Source organism: Xyrauchen texanus, chromosome 3, assembly GCF_025860055.1.
Source record: "Xyrauchen texanus isolate HMW12.3.18 chromosome 3, RBS_HiC_50CHRs, whole genome shotgun sequence".
In the NCBI taxonomy this organism is placed as follows: domain Eukaryota; kingdom Metazoa; phylum Chordata; class Actinopteri; order Cypriniformes; family Catostomidae; genus Xyrauchen; species Xyrauchen texanus.
The window spans coordinates 28,885,512-28,908,208 of NC_068278.1; the positions used below are offsets into that span (position 1 = coordinate 28,885,512).

Genomic DNA, 22,697 nt, shown 5'->3' on the forward strand with positions numbered 1-22,697 from the left:
CTGCAGGAACTGCGCTCAGCGAATGACCTCACCCTGAGAAGCATGGCTTTGACTTCCCAACGCATCACGCTGGCTGCACCGGACCATTCGACTCGGTTACGCAATTCAGTTTGCCCGGCTCCCGCCCCCCTTCAGGGGCGTCCACTTTTCCGCAGTACACGGCGAGCATGCCAGTTCCCTGTGCACGGAAATCGCGACCCTCTTAGCCAAGGGCGCGGCAGAGACCAGGTGCTCCTGCACCTCAGCCGTTTGGGGCTTCAGGTCAACTGGGAAAAGAGTAAGCTCACTCCGGTTCAGAGCATCTCTTTTCTCGGGTTGGAGTTAGACTCAGTCTCAATGACAGCACGTCTCACGAGCGAGCGTGCTCAGTCGGTGCTGGACTGCCTCGCTTCCTTCAAGCCAGGCACAGTGGTCCCTCTAAAACTTTTCCAGAGGCTCCTGGGGCATATGGCGTCCTCCGTGGCGGTCACGCCGCTGGGGTTGATGCAAATGAGACCACTCCAGCACTGGCTCCAGACTCGAGTCCCGAGACAAGCATGGCACCACGGCACGCATCGGGTAAGGATCACCCCCGCCTGCCTCAAAACGCTCCGACCCTGGACAGACCTCTGCTTTTTACGGGCAGGAGTGCTCCTGCAGCAGGTGTCCCGACGCGTTCTGGTCACAGCCGACGCCTCCCGGTCCGGGTGGGGTGCCGTGTGCAGCGGGCACGCAGCAGCGGGCCATTGGAAAGGGGCCCCACTGCGTTGGCACATCAATTGCCTGGAGTTGTTGACCGTCCTTCTTGCTCTTAGGAAGTTCCTCCCGTTAGTTCGGGACAAACATGTCCTCGTGAGATCGGACAGCACCACGGTGGTGGCGTACATAAATCGCCAAGGCGGCGTACGCTCCCGCCACATGTCACAACTCACCCGCTGTCTCCTCCTATGGAGCCAGCAGCAACTCAAGTCGCCTAGAACCCTAGTTCCCTCCTGGGATCTCTCGGTAGTCTTGGCAGGACTCCAGAGACCCCCCTTCGAGCCATTTGAATCAATTGGACTCAGGGCCCTCTCTCTTAAGACGGCCCTGCTGATCGCGCTCGCCTCTATCAAGAGGGTCGGGGACCTGCAAGCTTTCTCTGTCAGCGACACTTGCCTGGAGTTCAGTCCGGCAGATACGTCTGTGATCCTAAGACCGCGACCGGGCTACGTGCCCAAGGTTCCTACCACACCATTCCGAGATCAGGTAGTAAACCTGCAAGCGCTGATCCGGGAGGAGGCAGACCCAGCCCTTTCGTTGCTATGTCCAGTGCACGCCCTGCGCATTTACCTGGACCGCACACAGAGCACCAGACGCTCTGAGCAGCTCTTTGTCTGCTTTGGGGGACGGCAGAAAGGGAATGCCGTCTCCAAACAGAGGCTCGCCCACTGGGTTGTCGACGCCATCACACTGGCTTATCACTACCCTTGCGGGTCCGAGCTCACTCAACAAGGGGTGTTGCGTCCTCGTGGGCACTGGCCAAGGGCACCTCCCTAGCAGACATCTGTAGAGCCGCGGGTTGGGCAACACCCAACACCTTCGCAAGGTTTTACAACCTCCGCTTTGAGTTGGTTGCGTCTCATGTTTTCTCAGGTCCGAGCCCGTAGAACTTGGTAACACGTAGACTGACCGGCCGGGTGGATCGCTTGCGCCCAGCGCCCTTTTCCTGACGTCAAGGTTAAGTAGTGCGCCTTTTTTCCCAGGGCGCCCCACTCCGAGTCGGGACCCTGGTCGATTACTCGCCAACCCAAGCCACTGCGGGTACCCTGATGGCTACCCTGTACTGGTATAGGTGCTCCACAGGTAAGGCCTCCTGCTCGGACTCCCCCTGTGTGTATTTCCACGGTTCTGTCCCCTTACGAGCGGACCCCCGTGTCTCCCTTAGGCAGTTACAGCTGCCCCGGTCGCCGTGCTGTAGCAACTTCCCCCTTTCGAGGCTGGATCTACCACCGCACCATACTTTCCACACGAGCCCTAAGACGTGTCGTGTGATGTGTCTACCACTTTTCCTCCCCAAGTAAAAGGGCAGGTGTGGTCTCCGCAGGGTCTGGGTAAGACCCCCTTCCCTATATGCATGTAAGGGCCCCGGCCGTGATTGCTCTATGCGAGAAACATAGAGAGAAAAGAGGCCCAGCCAGGCTGGCCCATTCCCATGTTGGAAAACATTGCCTTGTTCCCCTCTCAGGGTAACTAGAAGGATCCCGATGTTCGTATGGGGCATTGGGGAAGGGTACGTGCAGCCAGGTACAGATGATGCGCGGCACTGGATGAATCCCTGCCCGCCTCTGTATCGGCAGTTCACGTACACGGTTCAGCACATGGCAAGATTGGAATGGGTACCCTAGTGTCGCTTCTCCGACACAACGTTTAGAGAGCGACAGAAGGGGAACGTTTGGTTACGTATGTAACCTCCGTTCCCCGAGGGAGGGAACGACACGTTGTGTCTTTCCTCCGCCATGTCGCTGAACCGAGCCACTGTTGTGGCCGGACCATTTCAGGCTCCTCAGAAAAATCCTGACTAAACTTCCGTATTTGCCCCGCTTAAATACCTGTATGCGGGGGCGGGGTATGCAAATACTGACTGCCAACTCTCATTGGCCCTTTTCAATAGGTCAGAGGTGAATATTGGCGCTCAAGAGAGACCCCTAGTGTCGTTTCTCCGACACAACGTGTCGTTCCCTCCCTCGGGGAACGGAGGTTACATACGTAACCAAACGTTTAAGGTGAATAGTTTGGTTAGTAACCTAGAATAGGATTATTAAGTAAAGTCTAAAGGCCCGTTCCCACTACAGGAACTAAAGCCCTATTTAGGTACTTTTACTTGATGATGCGTGACTTCAATGGGAGATGCAGTTTGATTTTACATTGAATCTGTAGTGTGACTGCATACTGTGTGACTACAGAAAAAAAAAATTCAGGATCACTACATTGAATTTTTCCAGCAATAATGCGCATAAATAATAAGATGTTTATTAAGAGTGGGTAATTGAAATCTATTATAAACTCAACTGTCATGAAATCTAATTTACATGAGGATAGTGTTGCGTGTCTGCTACTCCATGGTTAACTTTTATGAAGATGTCTCTTTTAATGTCAATGGGTGAGTAGTTCAGTTCAGTATTTTATGTTGAGTCATAAAAGCCTTTATGGTAAAAGATCATGTTTATAAATGTGCAGTTTTAACATGTTTTCCGCTGAGTTCAGCGTGAGCTCCGTCGTTAAAATTGGCTAAGTGCCTCATCTCTTCTCTTACTTCAGGGATGCAGCATTGTGTGGTGCTCATAGCCAGTGTAAAGACTGTAACTTCAAAACACAGTTTGTGACACAAAAGTCCTAACAAAAGTGTAGCTCTGATCCTGACATCCTTCATCTGTGTTGTTGTCATAATTTTGTTGTTGTTATTGTTGCTATTGCTATTGAATCGCACATACAAAGATCGTCAGATGAAAAATTGTTGACACTAGATGACTTCACTATGGGGTTACTTTTGTTTGTGCGAATGCAAGAAGGAAAATTCTCCTTGGTGTGCAGTTCCTCTTAATAGTTCTCATCTAGAAAGTTCCAAAGGGGAAAGTATCAGGACTGTATGAGCCAATTCATTTAAAGAAACAAGCGAATCATCCATAAACAAAGTCAGGCTGAAAGTCCAGTCATGTTGAGAAACAAGGTACAGATACTACTGAGAACCCAATAGCCATATCATCCTGCTAATGAAACCATCAAATTGGCATGGGACAAAATATTAACATGTCATTACAAATAGATGTAAGTTAGTGTTACATCTAATTGTCTTACTTAGTCTTACATTTTTTGGTATTCCTTCTTTCCTTCCTTCCTTCCTTCCTTCCTTACTTCCTCCTTCCTTCCTTCCTTCCTTCCTTCCTTCCTTCCTTCCTTCCTTCCTTCCTTCCTTCCTTCCTTCCTTCCTTCCTTCCTTCCTTCCGTCCGTCCGTCCATCAATCCATCCATCCATCCATCCATCCATTTATTTCTTATTGTTGACTAAGAGTTATATTCTAAAAGAACAGTGTATTGGGCATTATATCTATATTTCCACATGTTTGGCAAGCAATTAAGAATATCTGTTTCATTACAACCAGAGAAAAAGGATTAAATCAGTGTTAGGTGAATTTCTCTCTCAATTCATTTGACAGTCTTTTCTCAACTCTCTACATTGAAAAGAATGTGAGTGTCCTCAGCTGGTGGCCATGACTTTAGATTATTTTTGTGGTGAGGCAGTCAAAGTCTGTCAGCTGTGGTGTGGACTTTTGCATCTGTACGGGAAGAACACAACATCTGCTCCATCTTAGTGGCAACCGCAAGCACTGCTTGTTATTGTTCCCATGAGAAGGATGGTGGAGGAAAGAGAGAAGAGAGAGAAAAAGGGACCAAAAGAGAAATAGGGAGAGAAAGAGGGATGAGGGAAGTTGAGAATACAGAAGTAATGAGAATGCTTATGCTGTATACTTCCTTTGATAACTCTGTTTAGAGAAATCTTGAGTGAAATCAAGTACTGTTGAAGTCAAGATGTGGATTTACAAACAGACAATCCTTGTGGACCCAGTTTATATTAGATGTTTTTAACTACTATGTACTTAAGCATTTGGTACAATGTACTTATTACAGTATGTACATAGGTGTTGTTGCATTGTACTAACATTTAAAGTACATGCATTTAATTACATCTGTAGTTACACTATTAAACTTACCCCTAATCCTACCCCAATCCTTACCCTAAACTCTAACCTTACTCCCACTCCTAAACTTACCCGTACCTCAACCTCAGTAGCAGTAAATGTGAATCTTGTGAGAATTTTACAGATCAACATGAAGTTAAACAATAAGTACATTGTATTGTGCATTTGTATGTTAGTACATAATAATTAAAGACACCTAATATAAAGTGGGACCAGTCTGGCTATACCAACTTTATATCTTTTACATCTTCAAAATCCTATATTAAGTGAATGCATTTTCTTTCTGATATCGGAAACATTTTCTAAAAAGTCCTAATTTGATGGCATTTACAAGAAGATGTTAATTTAATCAATTAAAATAAACAAATAATAATAAAACATGATAATTTTTAATGAACATAAACAATTGGTGTGATTACAATATATGAGAAAAGCTGGATTTTAACTTAAGTGTCTGGAGTCATAAATAAATAACATTTGAATCCTAACCATATGATCTATTAATATTTAGATACTGTAGGTATATGAGTAGTTCAATGCCGATGCCCATCATTTTAATCCTGTTCTGTGTGCATTTGTTTAGTTTCCTGCCAAAAAACTTTAGGCTACGTAAGAGCTTATGATTCACAGCGCGTATATTCACGTTACATGCATCACTTTCATTAATCTCTATGATTGAGCATCAATATATCTGAAACTTTGTCTTACTAAAGCAATCATTATTTCTATAATTAAATTCAATAATTTGTAATACATTTCCGTGCCTCAACAAGGTTACAAGCAACTTCCATATTGTTAGTATTTCCGGATTATTTTCATGTAGAGAAAAAACTTTGGACATATTTGCCAAAGAGATCAGAACCTTTGGACCGGACATCTCCATAATAAGCAACGTTAGTTAAGATAATCATAAAAGCTTAAACTGCAACATTTTCAAGAAACCTAGCCAGAATCTGCTGATTTCCACATAAATGAGGTTTGATTCATCCCTCATTTTTTTTTTAAATGAACGAACAAAGTGTTTACAGTAATGCACTTGAGTTGTTTTAACCCAGAATATTCCCTCAAAATATAATATTAATATTCTAAATTGATTCTTGCCACTCAGAAAGCACACAATATCTAAAATGAATCCTTGCCAACAAACAAATAACAAACTTCTCTTTAAGAAAACCAATCTGCTAAACCAAAAATCTAATATGATCAGCAGGATCAACTTTTTTTTTGTTGGCTATGATTTCCCAACTTGGTTTATAGAAGATCCCCATTTGATATTAGGAACAAATTGCCACTGCAGTAAAAAAGCTGTCATTCTTAATGTACATTCACACTCCCCTTTTGTGCATTGGCCAAAGTAAAAAACAAAGATGTCTGCTCTTTCTCAGTTATGAACAGGGTATCTGTTTAGTTCTTATAGTATTCCACGTACAGTGACATTGTGGTGGATTTCCTTATAATGTCAAACTGTTTTTGTAACGTAATTGTTTTTGTTCAGGGATCAAAATGCTGCTGCTTGCATGCACATTTATAAAAGAACATCTAACCTTTAAGATCAGTAGCACATATACTACATCGGTAGCAATAACAATGGAAATCATGTTAGATTTTTAATAATATAAGTAGGCTTACCTTAAGTCAGTTGTTCTTGGCAGAAGCCTTTTCTTTCCATTGAAATATGGTTCAAAGTCTTCAGATTTTAGTCGGTGGGAGTAGTCTACATACCCAGATATCTCCTGTCCATGAGAATTTCGGTCCCTTATGAAAATGATGGACTGCAAGAAAAACAGGAGGACATATTGTATAAATAATCTGGAGTGGAATATCCTATCTTGAGAAACTAGACAAAGGAGACATATAAATCATTACGGAAGGGAAAATAGGAGTTTTCTGTTACAAATAAACCCTTAATAAAATTGTGTAACACAATCCTAACCATGAATCAGATTGCAAAAATGATTAAGGAAGGACTGCTTGTTTGCAAGGGTCCTTTCTCAATGCATGACTTCTGAAGACAGAATACAAACTTTGTACATTTTTGAACACAATCAATAGTTTTGTCTGGATGATAGATAAAAGAATGACTTCCAACAACATTTGCTGTGAAGAGGATCTTTGTTTTGGCTTGTCTGTTTACCTTCAAGAGACACAGAGAGAGAGAGAGACAGACTTCTTTTGTGAAATCATCCTTTTTTTTAAATCATGGTTACTGATATCACATTTGTAGTTCTGTCAGCTCCCGGGCCATCTGTGGGTTTCCCATACATGTGCAGGATAAAAGTGAGATAACCAGAACGGCAGACTTTAAAAGGAACGGTCCTCCTCTTTAGATGCTTTAAACAGATGCTATCGGGTTCACAGCTGGCCAGGGGCTGATCCAGCTACCTTATCTGTGGCTTTTGCGCTCCCCTGTCAACCTTGAAAAGAAATCATCACGCGAGGGCTAGGAATTACAGTGGGCAGAGCAAAGCTTTCAGATCATCTTTCGATTGCAGAAGAGGAATCAAAACCCTCTAGCCCACAGTCATACTATGCTGGAAAGATTTCCTCTCGCCCTCATAAGTCAGCAGGCAGAGTGATAAAAAACAGATCTGTGGAACTGCCTGTTTCCATCAGCTTCCCGTAGTTTCACAGAACAGGTGTTCTCCCCTCAGGAAGTTTCCCCTTTTACTGTTGCCTCTTGAATCTGATCAAGGACCAGTCTCTCATAAACAAACATTACTTATGGAATAAATCTGTTATTGTTGAATAAAAATGAGGCCAAAGATGTGCCGACAGGACAACTAATTCTAAAACTCTACTGCACCATGGACATAATTTGGTTCTCTTACACTTCTAATATTAAGACAAAACCAGGCAAAAATCAACATGTAAAAGATAAACATGCTGTAAAAACAAACAAACAGCTCAAATTAGCCTAAAATTAGCTGGTTGCTCAGCTAATTTAGATGGGCGGCAAGTTGGTCTTCCTTTTTCACTGGTCTGCCTGATTGATCCGGTAGGATTTACCATTGACACATGTATTTCAGGGGTCAGGCATGTGCGTCAGGGTGGTACAGTGACACCCTCTTGGATGGTTAACACTTTCAGAGGAAAGCTGGTCCTCTTGGTGCTCTCCGTCCTGGGAACAATCCTGCACTGTCAGGGAGGCTTGCAGGTGTCTGAGGGTGTCAGCTGACCCATGTTTATTATTGGTGGACTGTTCTTTAGGAGGAATCCCAGGCCATCACTAAATTTGTGTAAATTTGTCAGGGTAATGAAAACATAACCTGGATGAGAGGAATGCTTGAGGTCGGAGTCCTTTTTTTTTTGGCAGGCTTACCCATGTCCTGGTTTAGGAGTTCCTTGGGGGTGTTGCTTATTTGACTTGGAAATGACTTCACATGGTGGGGCTTGTGCAATAGATGCAGTGGTGAGTCCAGATGTGCTGAGGTGTTCTGCTTCTATTGGGATCGGCCAAAAATTGCATTTGGCCAGGATGGCCTGTAGAAAACTCACTAACTAAAAGGGCCTAGAAGAACAAACATCCTCCCAGCAATTAACTATTCAATACTACTTTACTTTCATGCTGATGTTCATAAGCCATATCACTATATTCTTGTATTATAACTGCTAAGCATTACATTGAGGTCAATGCCAGAGGAACTCATCATATTTGCCAGAAGCAGCTGCTGCTTATTCTACATCACAAATAAGGTGTATAAAGCCACAGTATATCTAGCAACTTAGTCCATAGTTGGATAACTTTATAATGCTTGGAAGGCTATTTCCAGTCATGCCAGTACAGCTCCTACCTACTTGAATGGAGAAAGCCCAAATATCAAATATGGTTGGATAAAAACTATGACTAAAGAATATACTTCAATTCAGCTATTAAATATGTCATAACAATATCATAAATTGTGATTCTTTACCTATATTACGCAAAGCAATTTTACCGGCAGGTATCCACCTTTTCCTATGTACTGTGATACTTAGCTAGAAACATGGGGATTACTTCCGTTGTCAAGTAAACCACTGTTGTTGTGGTGTACATCCATTCATTCTTTCGTTGCAGTGTTGGGATTTTGAGGAGAGCATGTTTGATTTCATGAGGCCATACATCATGTCATCTTGCATGTTCAAATAAGCACACTGAGTAGGAGTTGTGAAGTTCTCATCCTGGTGTAGGAAATTTGGTAGTATAAATGTACACGGTAGGGATTAAATTGCCGCAATTCTCTACCATTATATGTAGGAACAGTATGTGTGAGCTAGGAATTATATTAAACTGTCCTTATTCTACATTATTATCTAAGGAAATTTATAATGGAATTAGTAGATCCGCCATGTAATCCCCCACAGACCTCCCTTTCCACAGATTGTAGCATCAGAGAGTGGGCTGATCCAGTCGGACGCAGAGGCTGATGCGGAGCTTGCCTGGGTTGCCACATGAGTGGAACCTTCCTTGATGGGCTTGATGATTGGTTCCGGGACTCAGAGCGCCCCCCCGGTTAAATTCTTCCTGGAGGTGCACGAGGAGCTCACGAAGTCATGGCAGGCACCTTTCACTGCCCGGACCTGACCTCTGAGCTTCTCTGCACTCACTACCATCGACGGTGGGGTGGCCAGGGGGTACATGACAATTCCCCAGGTGGACAAGGTGGTTGGCGGTGGACCTGTGCCCGCAAAATGCTGCCACCTGGCATAAACGCCGAGACTCCCGTCCAAGGCCTGCAAGTCCACGTTGTCCTTGGCAACCAAGGCTTACAGTGTCGCTGTTGCCTCCGCCCTGTATGCCATGGCCACCCTGCAAATGCACCAAGCCAAGGCGCTGAAAGAGCTACACGAGGGTAGTCCCGACCCGGGAGTGATGCAGGAACTTTGCCCAGCAGTTCTCGGCGGTCAAGAAGCAGAAGGAGGCAATTCCAATGCATCCTGCCCCGGCGTGGCTCAAGGTACCGCACCACCTCTGCTCATCACAAGGGCATCCCCCTGCGGTTCCGGATCCACCACAGCCCGGGCCAACTGTCCGGCCCTGACGTAGAGCCCCCCCCCACACTATCCGCTGCCAAGAACCCTAGGAAGGCTTTGAAGCGCCACTGAGATGGGTGACCCAGGGAAAAGTAGACCCGTTGTAAGCTTGGAGTAGGTGAACATACCAATCCATGCCTGAGGGCTGGGAGGATAATCTTTTGTTTCCTTTGAATTAGATTTTTCAACAACATTTTCAAAGAAAGAGTGGTTTCCTAATTTCCTGGGTCACACAGCCGGTGTTTATGGCCGTCGTTATCACGACAGCCGGACACCGAATGTTCATGGCAGGCACGGTGCTGCGGAAGTGGGTTCCCTGCCTTCACGTGGACCACCGTCTGATAAAGCTCCTTTGTTGGGCTTTCCAATCCTCACTTTATTTCTTAAAGAAGTGGCTAAATTGTCTCTGGATGCAGCAGCCACATATTTTCGATACATCTAAGCAGCTAGGTTTTCCTAAAAAATTTGCAATTGACCTACTATTACCTATGACTATGTCATTGTTGATTACTACCAAGCCTTCCTTTAGAGGTGCCAAGCTTTAGCCTAAATAGCATAAGTGATGCTCCATTTAATGTCGCACATGCCAGCTGAGGAATTGTTGCCAAAGTCACTAAATGGATAACATTCAAGATGTCTCTCAGAAATCAGGCATGATAAAATTATTGTATCTAACATACAATAAATTGTTTATTGCCAAAGTAGTCCTGGCTGAACTGGCACTAAGATGCACCCCCTCCTTTTTTTAGTAAGAACATAGAGTCCACTGCTTATGAATGCACATAACCACCTATTCCTTAAATAATGTGTTGACTGAATGTTTAACTGACATAATAGAGCTACAGCATTTAAGGGGTTTTAAGGAGACAAAGTTATAGTTGTTGGCCATTTCTTACCTGGTTATACTGGCAGAGAATCAGTGTTAAAAATGCTTACAGAGCCACTACAGCAAATTAATTGAATTTTAGTCAACATTTTAAATATCTTTTTTTTTCTTTGACAAACTTGAGTATCTGTGAAAATGTGTGCAATACGAAAGAAAATAATCAAAAGATGCTGCTTCCTTTTTCTTATAATCACAGGGTGTGTCAGAAGACAGATGTCCTGGCACAAGCAACAAAAAAATTTACAACTTAACCATACTGAAAGACTGGTTGCTCATTTTGGCAAAGAATTTTTGGGCTCTGTATGATCACATGAGTTTTAAAAATAGTGTTTGAAATGTATTCACTAGGAAAAAAATGACAGTAAGTAAGAAAAGAAAGTAATCAAGATTTGTTACCATGTGACACTAAATTCAAACCAGGTGGTAGAGCTATGACAGGACGTTTTGGGAATACGGAAATAGGATTGTCGAGCTATGTGGTCGCGAGAAGAAAATAATGTACTTCAAAATGCCCTCCCAAAAAAGGAGAAAACATTTGGTTGATTATAAAGAGCTTGAAGTAGAGATGATATATAAGCAAATGTTTACTCATGTGCTTGACATTTTCAGTCATAAAGATTAAGCTTGGGAATATGTGCATGAAAATAAACAATGCTTAAGCAGGTGACCTCTGAACCATCTACAAAACACCCAGAAGTGAGCTGATGTTCCACTCTGAGGACTGGGATGGGCTCAACAAATGTGGACAATTCCAAGAGTGGTGGAAGTAAAGCAGACAATCATTAGGGCAAAAACTAAACATATAATAATTAGTATAATAGATTGACTTGGCACAGCCCAAACCACAAAATATGTGGCTTTAACTTACATTCATTTTTTAAGCTTTTTAAACATACTGCCACCTTAATATTTAAGTCAATCTTTTGTTGCCCCATAGAAAGGAGTGAATCTTAGATTTTAGCAGTTAATATCTCACTACTCTAATAGTCATGCTTTGTTCCCCACAAAAGAGTATAATCAAACTTGAATTTCAAAGTCCCTGTACAGAATTTGCATGTCCCATAAAGGGAAGCGAGCGTGCATCTGTCAGTCAGATTTTTTCTTCGGCGCTGAGCGGTTGTGCAGCAGCAAGCTGAATCTCACTACTATTCCACTCACCTCTATAAGCAGAGTATTGCTGTTGGATCTACAGCGTGTTACCAGCGGCTTACTCCCTCTACCCACGCCCCTGGGTGCTTCGACATTGCTTCTGTTAAAAGAGTGCATACTTCTAAAAGAGAGTATTTTCCCTCTAAAAGACTTTATTTTCACTCGCAAAAGAGCAATACACAGCAGGTGTTGAACGTCCTTTTCAGGATGCATGTTTTAAAGATTCTCTTCCACTCCTGCGTCCTGATCTGCAAAGCTCCTAAGCGCTCCTGAGATGGAAGACCCGGGCAGTCAGCTGTTCGCTCTAGAGCTGGTATCAAGACCACTCTGTCCCCCAGGAAATTTTTCTTTTTTTTCTACAGTCCCGCTTCCGCAGAAACGGTTACCTCACATCCGGACCCGTGACTGCCCATCCCAGGCTGACGAGTACCAAAGACGTCTCTCTAGGACATCTTCATCAGTCTTTAACCCACCCCCTGCCAGGTGCGTGGAGCAAGGTAAGTGCTTTGAGTCTTTTCTCAGCACCCAAGCCTCGGGATGCGCTTTTGCCTCTGTTATTACCTGCTCCCCCCGTTGCGAAGCCCCACCCGGTACGTCAAAAACGATCATCCCTCTAGTGCCCCTCGCACGGAGCTTGGATGCATGGCTTTTGCTATCTAACCTGTTGCGTTGGCTGGCCAGGACCATCCGACTCGGCTACACGATTCAATTCGCCAGGCGCCCGCCTCGTTTCAGTGCTATTCGCTCCACTTCGATGCACAACTCTGCTACTCAAAGACGCGGTGGTGGGTTGCGGCCAATCTTGGACTTGCGAGTCCTCAACCGGGCTTTAAACTAACTCCCGTTCAAAATGCTCAAGCAGAAACAGATTTTAACCTGCGTTTGGCATCAAGATTGGTTCGCTGTGGTAGATCTGAAGGAAGCGTACTTCCACGGGCACGCAGCTGCTGGCTTCTGGATAGGGCCCCGGCTGCGTTGGCACATCAACTACCTAGAGTTGCTGGCTGTATTCCTTGCCCTGCGGAGGTTTCTCCCACTGATCCGGGGCAAGCATGTCTTGATTCGTTCAGACAGTACCATACATAAATCTCCCGGACACTGAATCCTCCCCGGCCAAGCCTTTTCCCTCCTGGGATCTCTCAGTGGTCCCTCTTGAGCCTTCAGAGACCCCCCTTCGAGCTGCTTGACTCAGTTGAGCTCAAGGCCCTCTCCTTGAAGACGGCCCTCCTGATAGCGCTAGCTTCCATCAAGAGAGTTGGGGAACTGCAAGCGTTCTATGTCAGTGACACTTGCCTGGAGTTCAGTCTGGCAGATACTCACGTCATCCTATGACCGCGACCGGGCTACGTGTCCAAGGTTCCTACGACCCCCTTCAGGGATAAGGTTGTGAACCTGCAAGTGCTGCCTGGGGAGGAGGCAGACCCAGCCTTTTAGTAGCAGTGTCCGGTACGTGCTTTGCGTATCTATTTGGACCACATGCAGAGCTTTAGATGTTCTGAGCAGCTCTTTGTCTGCTTCGGCGGATGGCGGAAAGGGAACTCCGTCATCAAACAGAGGTTAGCTCACTGTGTCGTTGACGCTATCTCCTTGGCCTACCAGATCCGGGCCGTGCCAGCCCCCTTGCAGGTTCGAGCACACTCAATGAGAAGATTGGCATCCTCGTGGGCACTGGCCAATGGCACCTCCCTAGCAGACATCTGCAGAGCAGCGGGCTCGGCAACACCCAATACCTTGGTTCTACAATCTCAGGGTTGAGTCGGACTCATCCCGTGTTTTTTCAGGTCCGAGCCGGTAGAACTCAGTAATGCGGAACAGTCGACCAGGTGTTCCGCTTGCACCTAGCGCCCTTTACCAAAGTGATCCAGTGTGCTCTCTCTCGCAGGTTAGCCATTAAGCTCTCACTTCCTGGATGTTCTTCCTCCCTAGCCTTCTGGCCTGCGAATTCTGCAGAGGAATTTGCAGCCAGACCCACTACGAGCCTCAAGTGCTCTGTACTGTGGTTGGGCTCCACAGGCCTAACTCCCTCTTCAGGCAACTCCCTGTGATGTATTTTCCATGGTACGGATCCTCTGTCTGTGGACCTGTGTCGCCCATGGGCAGTCCCTCTGCCCCCGGTCGCTGTGTTTGTAGAGCTCCTCCCACATCAGGTAGGACCTATCTCTGAGCCACTTCCATGTGTGGCTTGACAACCCATGTGATGTATTGGCCACATGTTACCTTCCCCCAGTCTGGGCAAGATGTGGTCTCCGCAGGGTCTATTCACCCTGAAAGAATAGGAACGGAAAAGATCGCCTTCCCTGACGCATTTCATAGTGTTAAGATAGCCCCAGCCACTTAATGCTCTATGACGAGAAACATAGAGAGAGAAAAGGCCGCGGCTGGCCGGCTTGCTCCCATGATAGTCATGTTGTCTGTTCCTGCCTTAGGGGTGCTGGGAACCTATGGTCTGTATATGACACCTTTTTCTGGGGGCATTGGGGTTACATGCGGCCAATGCAGTTGCTTCTAGCATGCAGTAGCTTGCGTAACACGGTCTAGTGCATGGCGTTTTTAAATGGGACCCTTTGTATCACTACATTCGACACAATGTCGAGTGAGTGACTGAAGGGAACATCATGGTTACTGGTGTAACCTCCATTTCCTGATGGAGGGAATGAGACTTTGTGTCCCCTTTGCCACGACACTAGACCTACCACTGTAAACCGCCGTACCTTATTCTCGGCTCTTCAGTGCAAAAACCTGACTGACAGATGCACGCCCGCTTCCCTTTATACCCGTATGTCTGGGGGTGGGACATGCAAATTATGTCTGCCAATTTCTCATTGGCCTTTTCTCAAGTTCAGAGGTACACGAGGTTCTCAAGAAAGACCCCTTGTTTCACTACATTGGACACAAAGTCTCGCTCCCTCCATCAGGGAACAGAGGTTACAACAGTAACCATGACGTTATGGAATGTAAAAAAATAACAAAATATTTTAAAAACAAAGTAAAAAATTTGTTCACTTTAGTTTTTTATCTTAAAATAAATAGTTGGATATAGGAGGCTAGCTAAAATGTGATGCCTGTATTGTATTGATTTAAAATTTTATCTGTTGATCGGTTGGTCTCTATTGGAATAAAAGTTGTACAATATCCTAAGATTTCGCCATCTTGTATGAATAATCATGAGTTGTCCATTGGCATCTTAAAAAGAATTAAAGAGGACTGTTATTATCTGCTATACATGTACTGTAAGATGATAATAAGTGACTGTATGTTAAATGGCAAGAAACATTGTGTATTATTTAACATAATGCCTTTGCGGAGGTCTTTGCAGACTGAGCACATTATTAGGAACACTATGGTCCTAATATTGTCCAAAGTGGTCTTCAACTGTTGTAGCCCATCCGCCTCAATGTTCAATGTGTTGTGCATTCTGAGATGCTATTCTGCTCACTACAATTGTACAGAAGGGTTTTCTGAGTTACCATAGCCTTCTTGTCAGCTCAAATCAGTCTGTCATTCTCTGTTGACCTCTCTCATCAATAAGGTGTTTCTGTTCGCAGAACTGCCGCTGTTAAATTTGTTTGTTTTTGGTACCATTTTACAGAAATACTCAAACCAGCCCGTCTGGCACCAACAATCATGCCACAATCGAAATCACATTTTCCCCCATTCTGCTGGTTGATGTGAACATTAACTGAAGCTCCTGACCCATATCTGAATGATTTTATGCATTGCACTGCTGCCACACAATTTACTTTAGATACTTGCATGAGTAAGTAGGACTACAAGGTGAAAAGTTCTTAGTGAACGAATATCAGTTAAAGGCCCATGTACCCAATTTTGGACAAATATACAGCAGTATACAGCACAATTATGAAACAACACTCTGGGGAAGAACTGTATAAAAATATTTGTTCATATTTAAACTGACCAAAGTATATATATGGTTATTTGATAAGCGTCTGAATCTATAAGAAAGTATAAACACTGAGTTTAAAAAAAGATTTTAAATACTTTTTTAATGCTTAAATCTAATCTGAGAACATACTAACTAGCATTTCTTAAAGAAACAACTCATGCATATATTGCAGGAGGTACCTGCAGCAGGTGGGAAATGTTCCCATATGAACATATGTTCAGATAGTATTAATATCAATGCAACGTTCAGAGGTCCGTACAGATGAATATGAGAGGAAGTGTATCCACTGTTAAAGGAAAAGTGTCTTAAATTAAGAGCACAGCTAAGTTATGTGGAGAATTACAGTTTCAAAAGCTGAACACTTGAGGTCAACAAAAGTGTCAGCACACAAATCAGTGAAGTTAAAGTCTCTTTTGAGATTTGCTACACCAATGTGACTACACACAGGCAGCTTTCCCCAGCCGTGCCACTACTACACCATTTTCCACATTAATTTGGCTTCCAAGTTACTTTTGGGAAACTTGAAGTTTATCTGAAACATGTGCAGAGCAACGCAGCCCTCGGGGACATAGGGACTTCCATATTTGTGAAGCTGTGAGAAACTTTTCCAAAGACTGACATTTATGGATTAAGTGCTCATCCATTTTATCAGACACATTTTTTTCACCTAAGTCATAATATTTTATGCTTCTTACACAGACAGGAACAAAATAAATGTTTTGTAGGGAAGGCCATGAACAACTTATACTGTTGTATAATATATATGGCATATTTTCACAAAAGAAATCATGTTTTGTCCATCAAATCACTAAGTCTTAGGGTGTACAAACAAAAATGAAATCTATTAAAGTTCTGTAAAAGTTATTTTTGAGAAGGCATTGAAAATGTTCCACAATCAGAGACTGTGTGAATCTGGATCCTTTTGGTAAACTAATGTAAAATTCTCTTTTGCCTACAGAGGAAAACAATTTTGTTTGTAAAGTCTTTATTACTGAAGGCCACTACCTGCCCAAGCGCATGAAGCAAAGCAAAGCAAATGTTAAACAGAGGTGACTGAACACATGCAAAATGCTAAGCCCCAAACATTAAGCTCTCTGCAAGAACATGTTTTTTCTTGGGGTCTTATTAAAAAACATATTTTGCAGTTGAAATGATGGCAATGGCAAATATATATATATATATATATATATATATATATATATATATATATATATATATATATATATATTTGCCATTGCCATCATATACAGTGCATCCAGAAAACTCATATTCATAACATTTTATTATGTTAAATCCTTATTCGAAAATGGATTAAATTTCTCAAAATTTGACAAAAAAAAAAAAAAAAATACCCCATAATGAATACTTATGCACATGTGATTTTTTCGTTTTTTATTTTTAATAAATTTGCAAAGATTTCAAACAAACTTCTTTGACATTGTCATTATGGGGTATTGTTTGTAGAATTTTGAGGAAAATTATTAATTTAATACATTTTGGAATAAGGCTGTAACATAACAAAATGTGGAAAAAGTCAAGCGCTGTGAATACTTTCCGGATGCACTGTATGTATATATATATATATATATATATATATATATATATATATATATATATATATATATATATACATACAGTGCATATGTATATATATAAATATATATATATATATATATACATACAGTGCATATGTATATATATATATATATATATATATATATATATATATATATATATATATATATATATATATATATATATAACTAGAACTATAAGTGCTTGATGTAGCACACAAATGCACTTTACAGTTCATTTACATGGGAATGACTTAAGGTTACAAATGGCAAAGAATTACTTTTTTTTTTTTTTTTTGTGCCAATTTATCAGACGTGACGGCAGAGACACTTTCTTGCAAGAGAGATCAACAGCAAGATGAAAACCTAAACGCATGTTGTCCTTACTGGTTCAGGTGCACATGACCAGCTGTAGCACTGGAATTTTTCAAGTGGCTTTTATCAAGATGGTAAAGATTGTGAATCTGATCGTATGCCTGACACATGATGTTTTCATTATAGCCTCCCTATATCATTTTCAGACCATGATGCTAAATGAGCTCTGTATTCCACAGCAAGGTAACCAGACGTTAGTTGAACATTTACTTAAAAACTCAATTTAGTTAAAAAAGGCATGCAAACAGTAGCTGAGTTGAAGATTAATTCAAATCTGCTCTGTCCGTCTTGAACATCTGTTGCTATGGTTTTAACTTAACTTATGTTTTTTATGGTACACTATTGCAAGGTTTCCACTTCTGTTGAATCTCAGTAGGAGGAAAGTCTGATGCAATTGACCTCAATATTTCCATGAATGGAGTAGAATGATAAATTAGTCTCATGTTACTAAAGTGTAATGTTCTTCAGTTAAAACCACACATAGCAGCCATCTGTCCCCTGCCTGTATGTAGCAGGAAATTCTGTGTTAAAATTAAGCTTGTTGAATTCTTCAGCGGGACAAAAAAGGTGGCTGTAAACAACTTTATTTTGGAATGCACTGCCTTCCTGTTATTTGTGAAGGATGCATTAAACTGAGAGCAGAGAAAAGAAATGAAGCTCATATAAATCCTTAAAAAAAAACAGGTTCATTGATGAAGAGACACAGTGCGAACACCTCTTGGATGGCACGCTGCACGAGAGTTTGTTTGTAGCCTGCTTAGGCTGCTTAGCATTGCTTATTCTTATTCTCAAACGTTCATTGTTATATTCATCGTTCTTCGTTATATCCTTTGTCATTTTACCGCTTTTCAGGTTTTTCCGCTTTTCTACTGTTTCATCTGCGTGTATTTTACCTGTTGCTGCTGGCACCTAGCTAGAGTCTGTGTATATTCTACCTGCATCCACGTTCTAATTTTATCACGCACCCGTTTTTTCTCCTCTGCGGTACACTGATTATTGCATCAATCTCAAAGCACCGCTTAACAAGAACAACCAACAACAACAAACAATTGCGTGAGGGATTCACATCAATCTCAAACCCTCACCGCTCAGGAACAACCAACAACAAACAATTTGCGGTAAGTCATGGCATCCGCTCATGTTATTTCTTCCTGCATTGCATGTCACATGTTTACAATAGCCTCCTCCGTCAGCAGTGAGGGATTAACGTGATAAATGTAAGGAATTAGTCAGGCTGACAGAGAAGGTTAATGAGTTAGAGACTCCCATCTGAACGCTAGTGGAGGTCAGTGAGAAAGAGAAGCCGGTAGATACTGTTTCGTATGTGAGTAGTACAGAGAGCAACATACACACTTTGGTTCCGGCTGTAGAGCCCCTGTAGCAGGGCATTTGGGTGATGTCTCGGCGGCATACTCGCTCAGCAAAGAGACACCACTCTCCCGTTCCTGTTAGGGTTTCCAATCGATTCTCCCCACTCAGTGATGCACCCACTGAGAATCATGTTGAAAGAGCCCTTGTTATTGGCGATTCTATTGTAAGGAATGTGGAAATAGAGACTCCAGCCACTATTGTTAATTGCATTTTGGGGGCCAGAGCGTCTGGCATCAAATCAAATTTACAAGTGCTGGCTAATGCTAAACGTAAATTTTCTAAAATTGTTATCCATGTCAGCACTAACGATGTCCGGCTTCGCCAGTCGGATATCAATAAAGATAATGCTAAAGAGGTCTGTGAATTTGCAAAAACTATGTCAGACACTGTAATATGCTCTGGTCCCCTCCCTGCTTGTCGTGGTGACAAGGTTTATAGTAGATTATTGTCACTGAATGGCTGGATGTCTGAAGAATAAAATAGGATATATAGACAATTGGAAAAGTTTTTGGGGTAGACCTGACCTGCTAAAGAGAGATGGACTCCATCCCTCCAGGGAAGGTGCCGCTCTCCTCTAGTAATTTGGCTCATAGTCTTAATAATGATAGTATTTCACTAACTGGGGCCCAGGTCAGGAAGCAGACAAACTGGTAAATCTGAACGTCTGCTAGCTGCCTTGAGACATCACACAGGTCACATAAACTACAACACACAGAGACTGTATCACCAAGATATCTCATAGAGACTGTGTCTGTTCCCAAACACAGACTACCAAACACAATACTCTCACTAAATAATTTATAAAAAATGTGATTAAGGTAAAACTTTAACAAAACAAACAAATTAAAAATACACATCATCACATAAAAATAGGGCTCTTAAACATTAGATCTCTTTCTACCAAAGCACTAATTGTTAATTAAATGATTACAGATCATAGATTGGATGCGCTCTGTTTGACTGAAACCTGTCTTAAAACTGAATATATTAGTTTAAATTAATCTATGCCCCTAAGTCAAGTCAATTTTATTTGTATAGCGCCTTTCACAACACACATCGTTTCAAAGCAGCTTTACAGATTATCAGCATTAACAGACGATAAAACTGTAATGTCTATAAAGTCGATTAATCATCATTGTGTAATTTCGATTAAATATGATTTTTAATAGTGTTTAAAAATAATTAAATGATAATTGTATTAATAACCCCAGTGAGCAAGCTGTAGGCGACTGTGGCAAGGAACACAAAACTCCATAAGATGTTGATTAATGGAGAAAAATAACCTTGGGAGAAACCAGACTCACTGTGGGGGCCAGTTCCCCTCTGGCTAACATTATGAATGTAATGTAAATATTAATTATGTATAGGTAAAATCATGGTTTAAAATTATTAAACTAAGTGTTAAGGGTCAGTGATTAAACATCGATTGTGTTTGAACTGTAAGATTAATGACCAAAGTCTTTGAAGTCCATCTTGATTAATTGCAGAAGTTCACATAGATGCAATTGTCCTTGTTAATTGGCTGATGAAGGCTTTTAGTTGGCAATAGTTAGTCTAAGCATTTCATTTCAAGATCGTAGTCCATAAATAGACCGAGGTGATGCAGGTTGGAGTTGGCATCATTTCATCCTCTGAAGTCCGTCATAATAGATTGAAGTGATGTTTGGCTGCCACCGGCTGCATTTAGTCATCATCATTCACCTAGGTTATTGTTATAAACATGAGCCTTGTCTGAAGGGCTGAGGAGGAGGTGTTGCTACAATTTACAGTGAAGTTTTTGGTGTTACTCAGTAGACAGGATATAAATGTAAGTCTTTTAAACTAATAATGCTTAATGTGACACCATCAGATATAAATAAAAAACCTCTGTCATCTTTTGTCCTTTCTACAATGTATAGATCACCTGGGCCTTATTCTGATTTCATTGGTGAATTAGCAAATGTTTTATCAGATCTTGTAGTTACTGTAGTTAGAGCTTTAATTGTTGGTGACTTCAACATTTACATAGATAATGAAAATGATACATTAGGATTAGCATTTATCGATATTCTCAACTCTCTTGGAGTCAGACAAAATGTAACAGGACCAACTCATTGCCATAATCATACACTAGAATATTCTGTCATATGGAGTTGATGTTGATAATATAGAAATTCTGCAGCAGAGTGATGACATCTCGGATCATTACCTCGTCTCTAGTATGCTACAATCAGCTAATGTTACTCAATCTACACCACGCTATCGTTCTGGTAGAACTATTCTTTCGCCTACTAAAGATAGCTTCACTAATAATCTTCCAGATCTATCTCATACACTCAATAAACCCCAAAGCCCAGAAGAACTTGATGAAATAACAAAAAATATAAATGCAGTCTTCTCTATCACTCTCGATATTGTCGCCCCACTTAGATTAAAGAAAATGAAAGAAATAAGCCCTGCACCATAGTACAATGATCTAGTGTACAATGATCACACTCATGCTCTCAAGAGAGCAGCTCGGAAAATGGAGCACATGTGGAAAAATACAAAATTAGAAGTATTTCGTGGTGCATGGAAGGACCTACAGACTAAAGACTCATCTATTTAGCCAGGCATATACCTCATTTATCCTCCAACCCACAATTAGGCTGCTTTAGTTGGGTCTGCCATAACCGGAAACCAGAAACATTGATCATGATTTATAACTCTGCAATAAATTGAATAGCATCTATGCTTATATTATTTTATTTGTTTCCCTGTCTCAACCTCGGGTCTCCTATCCTGAGGTCACCAGAACTAGCTGGATCCAGCCCATTTCTGCTTCATGTTGGACTCCACTGCAACGTGTCACTGAATGATGATGACTAAATGCAGCTGGTGCCAGCCAAACATCACTTCAGTCTATTATGATGGACTTCAGAGGATGAACTGATGCCAACTCCAACCATAAGACATGGGATACTTCATATGCCATTGTCTGAACCTTGGATTTAGGATGGACCACACCGAACCTCACCGAAATTACCGGCCAGGTTGAACTGCGATGCATCTCACTGATCTCTGCCTGCATCACCTCGGCCTATTTATGGACTACGATCTTGATATGGAATGCATAGACTAACAATCGCCAACAAAAGCCTTCATCAGCCAATTAACAAGGATAATTGCATCTATGTAAATTTCTGCAGTTAATCCAGGATGGACTTCAAAGACATTGGTCATTAATGTAACCCTGGTGATTTTCCCCTAAAAGTTAAGCGGTAGTATTTAAGACCCTTTCTAATAATGTTTCTTGGGTACTAAGTTTATATTTCTTTACGATGTGTAAATGGGATCTGCGCCTTTAAGAGCATCGTTCTGTGGTAGAGTTTGGTTGTAATGTACATGTGCAAAACGTGGGTTTTACAAACAAGTTAGGGTTTGTCCTTTATTCATTGGAGCATAATTTGCTAAACCCGCCTGATACCTATGTAATGTATGTATGATTGTGTCTTGGAAGTTGGGAAGGGAAAAAAAGAGAGGAGAGAGGAGGGATGGATGAAGGTGTGTGTCGAAACGCGCCGTGCTGTATGTGTGAGAGAATCTTGATTAATCCAACCAGGATTGGTTGATTTTATTTCTGATTATTTATATTCAGCAGAGATTTTGTTTAGCAAGGGTTCGCTGGCTGTAAGCAGAAAGCCAAGTTATCTTTTGGTTTGTATACACTTGTGTGAGTTCCATACGAGTTAGTG

At 42.1% G+C, this 22,697-nt stretch overlaps 1 protein-coding gene across 1 annotated transcript in view; it reads right to left on the reverse strand.

The window, feature by feature from the left end:
• LOC127632243 (cilia- and flagella-associated protein 299-like) overlaps positions 1 to 22,697 on the reverse strand; it is a 150,757-nt gene that overhangs the window by 8,126 nt on the left and 119,934 nt on the right. The window contains exon 5 of the mRNA XM_052110834.1: positions 6,345 to 6,487. Coding sequence (XP_051966794.1) covers positions 6,345 to 6,487 — 143 coding nt within the window. The remainder of the gene's footprint in view (positions 1 to 6,344; positions 6,488 to 22,697) is intronic.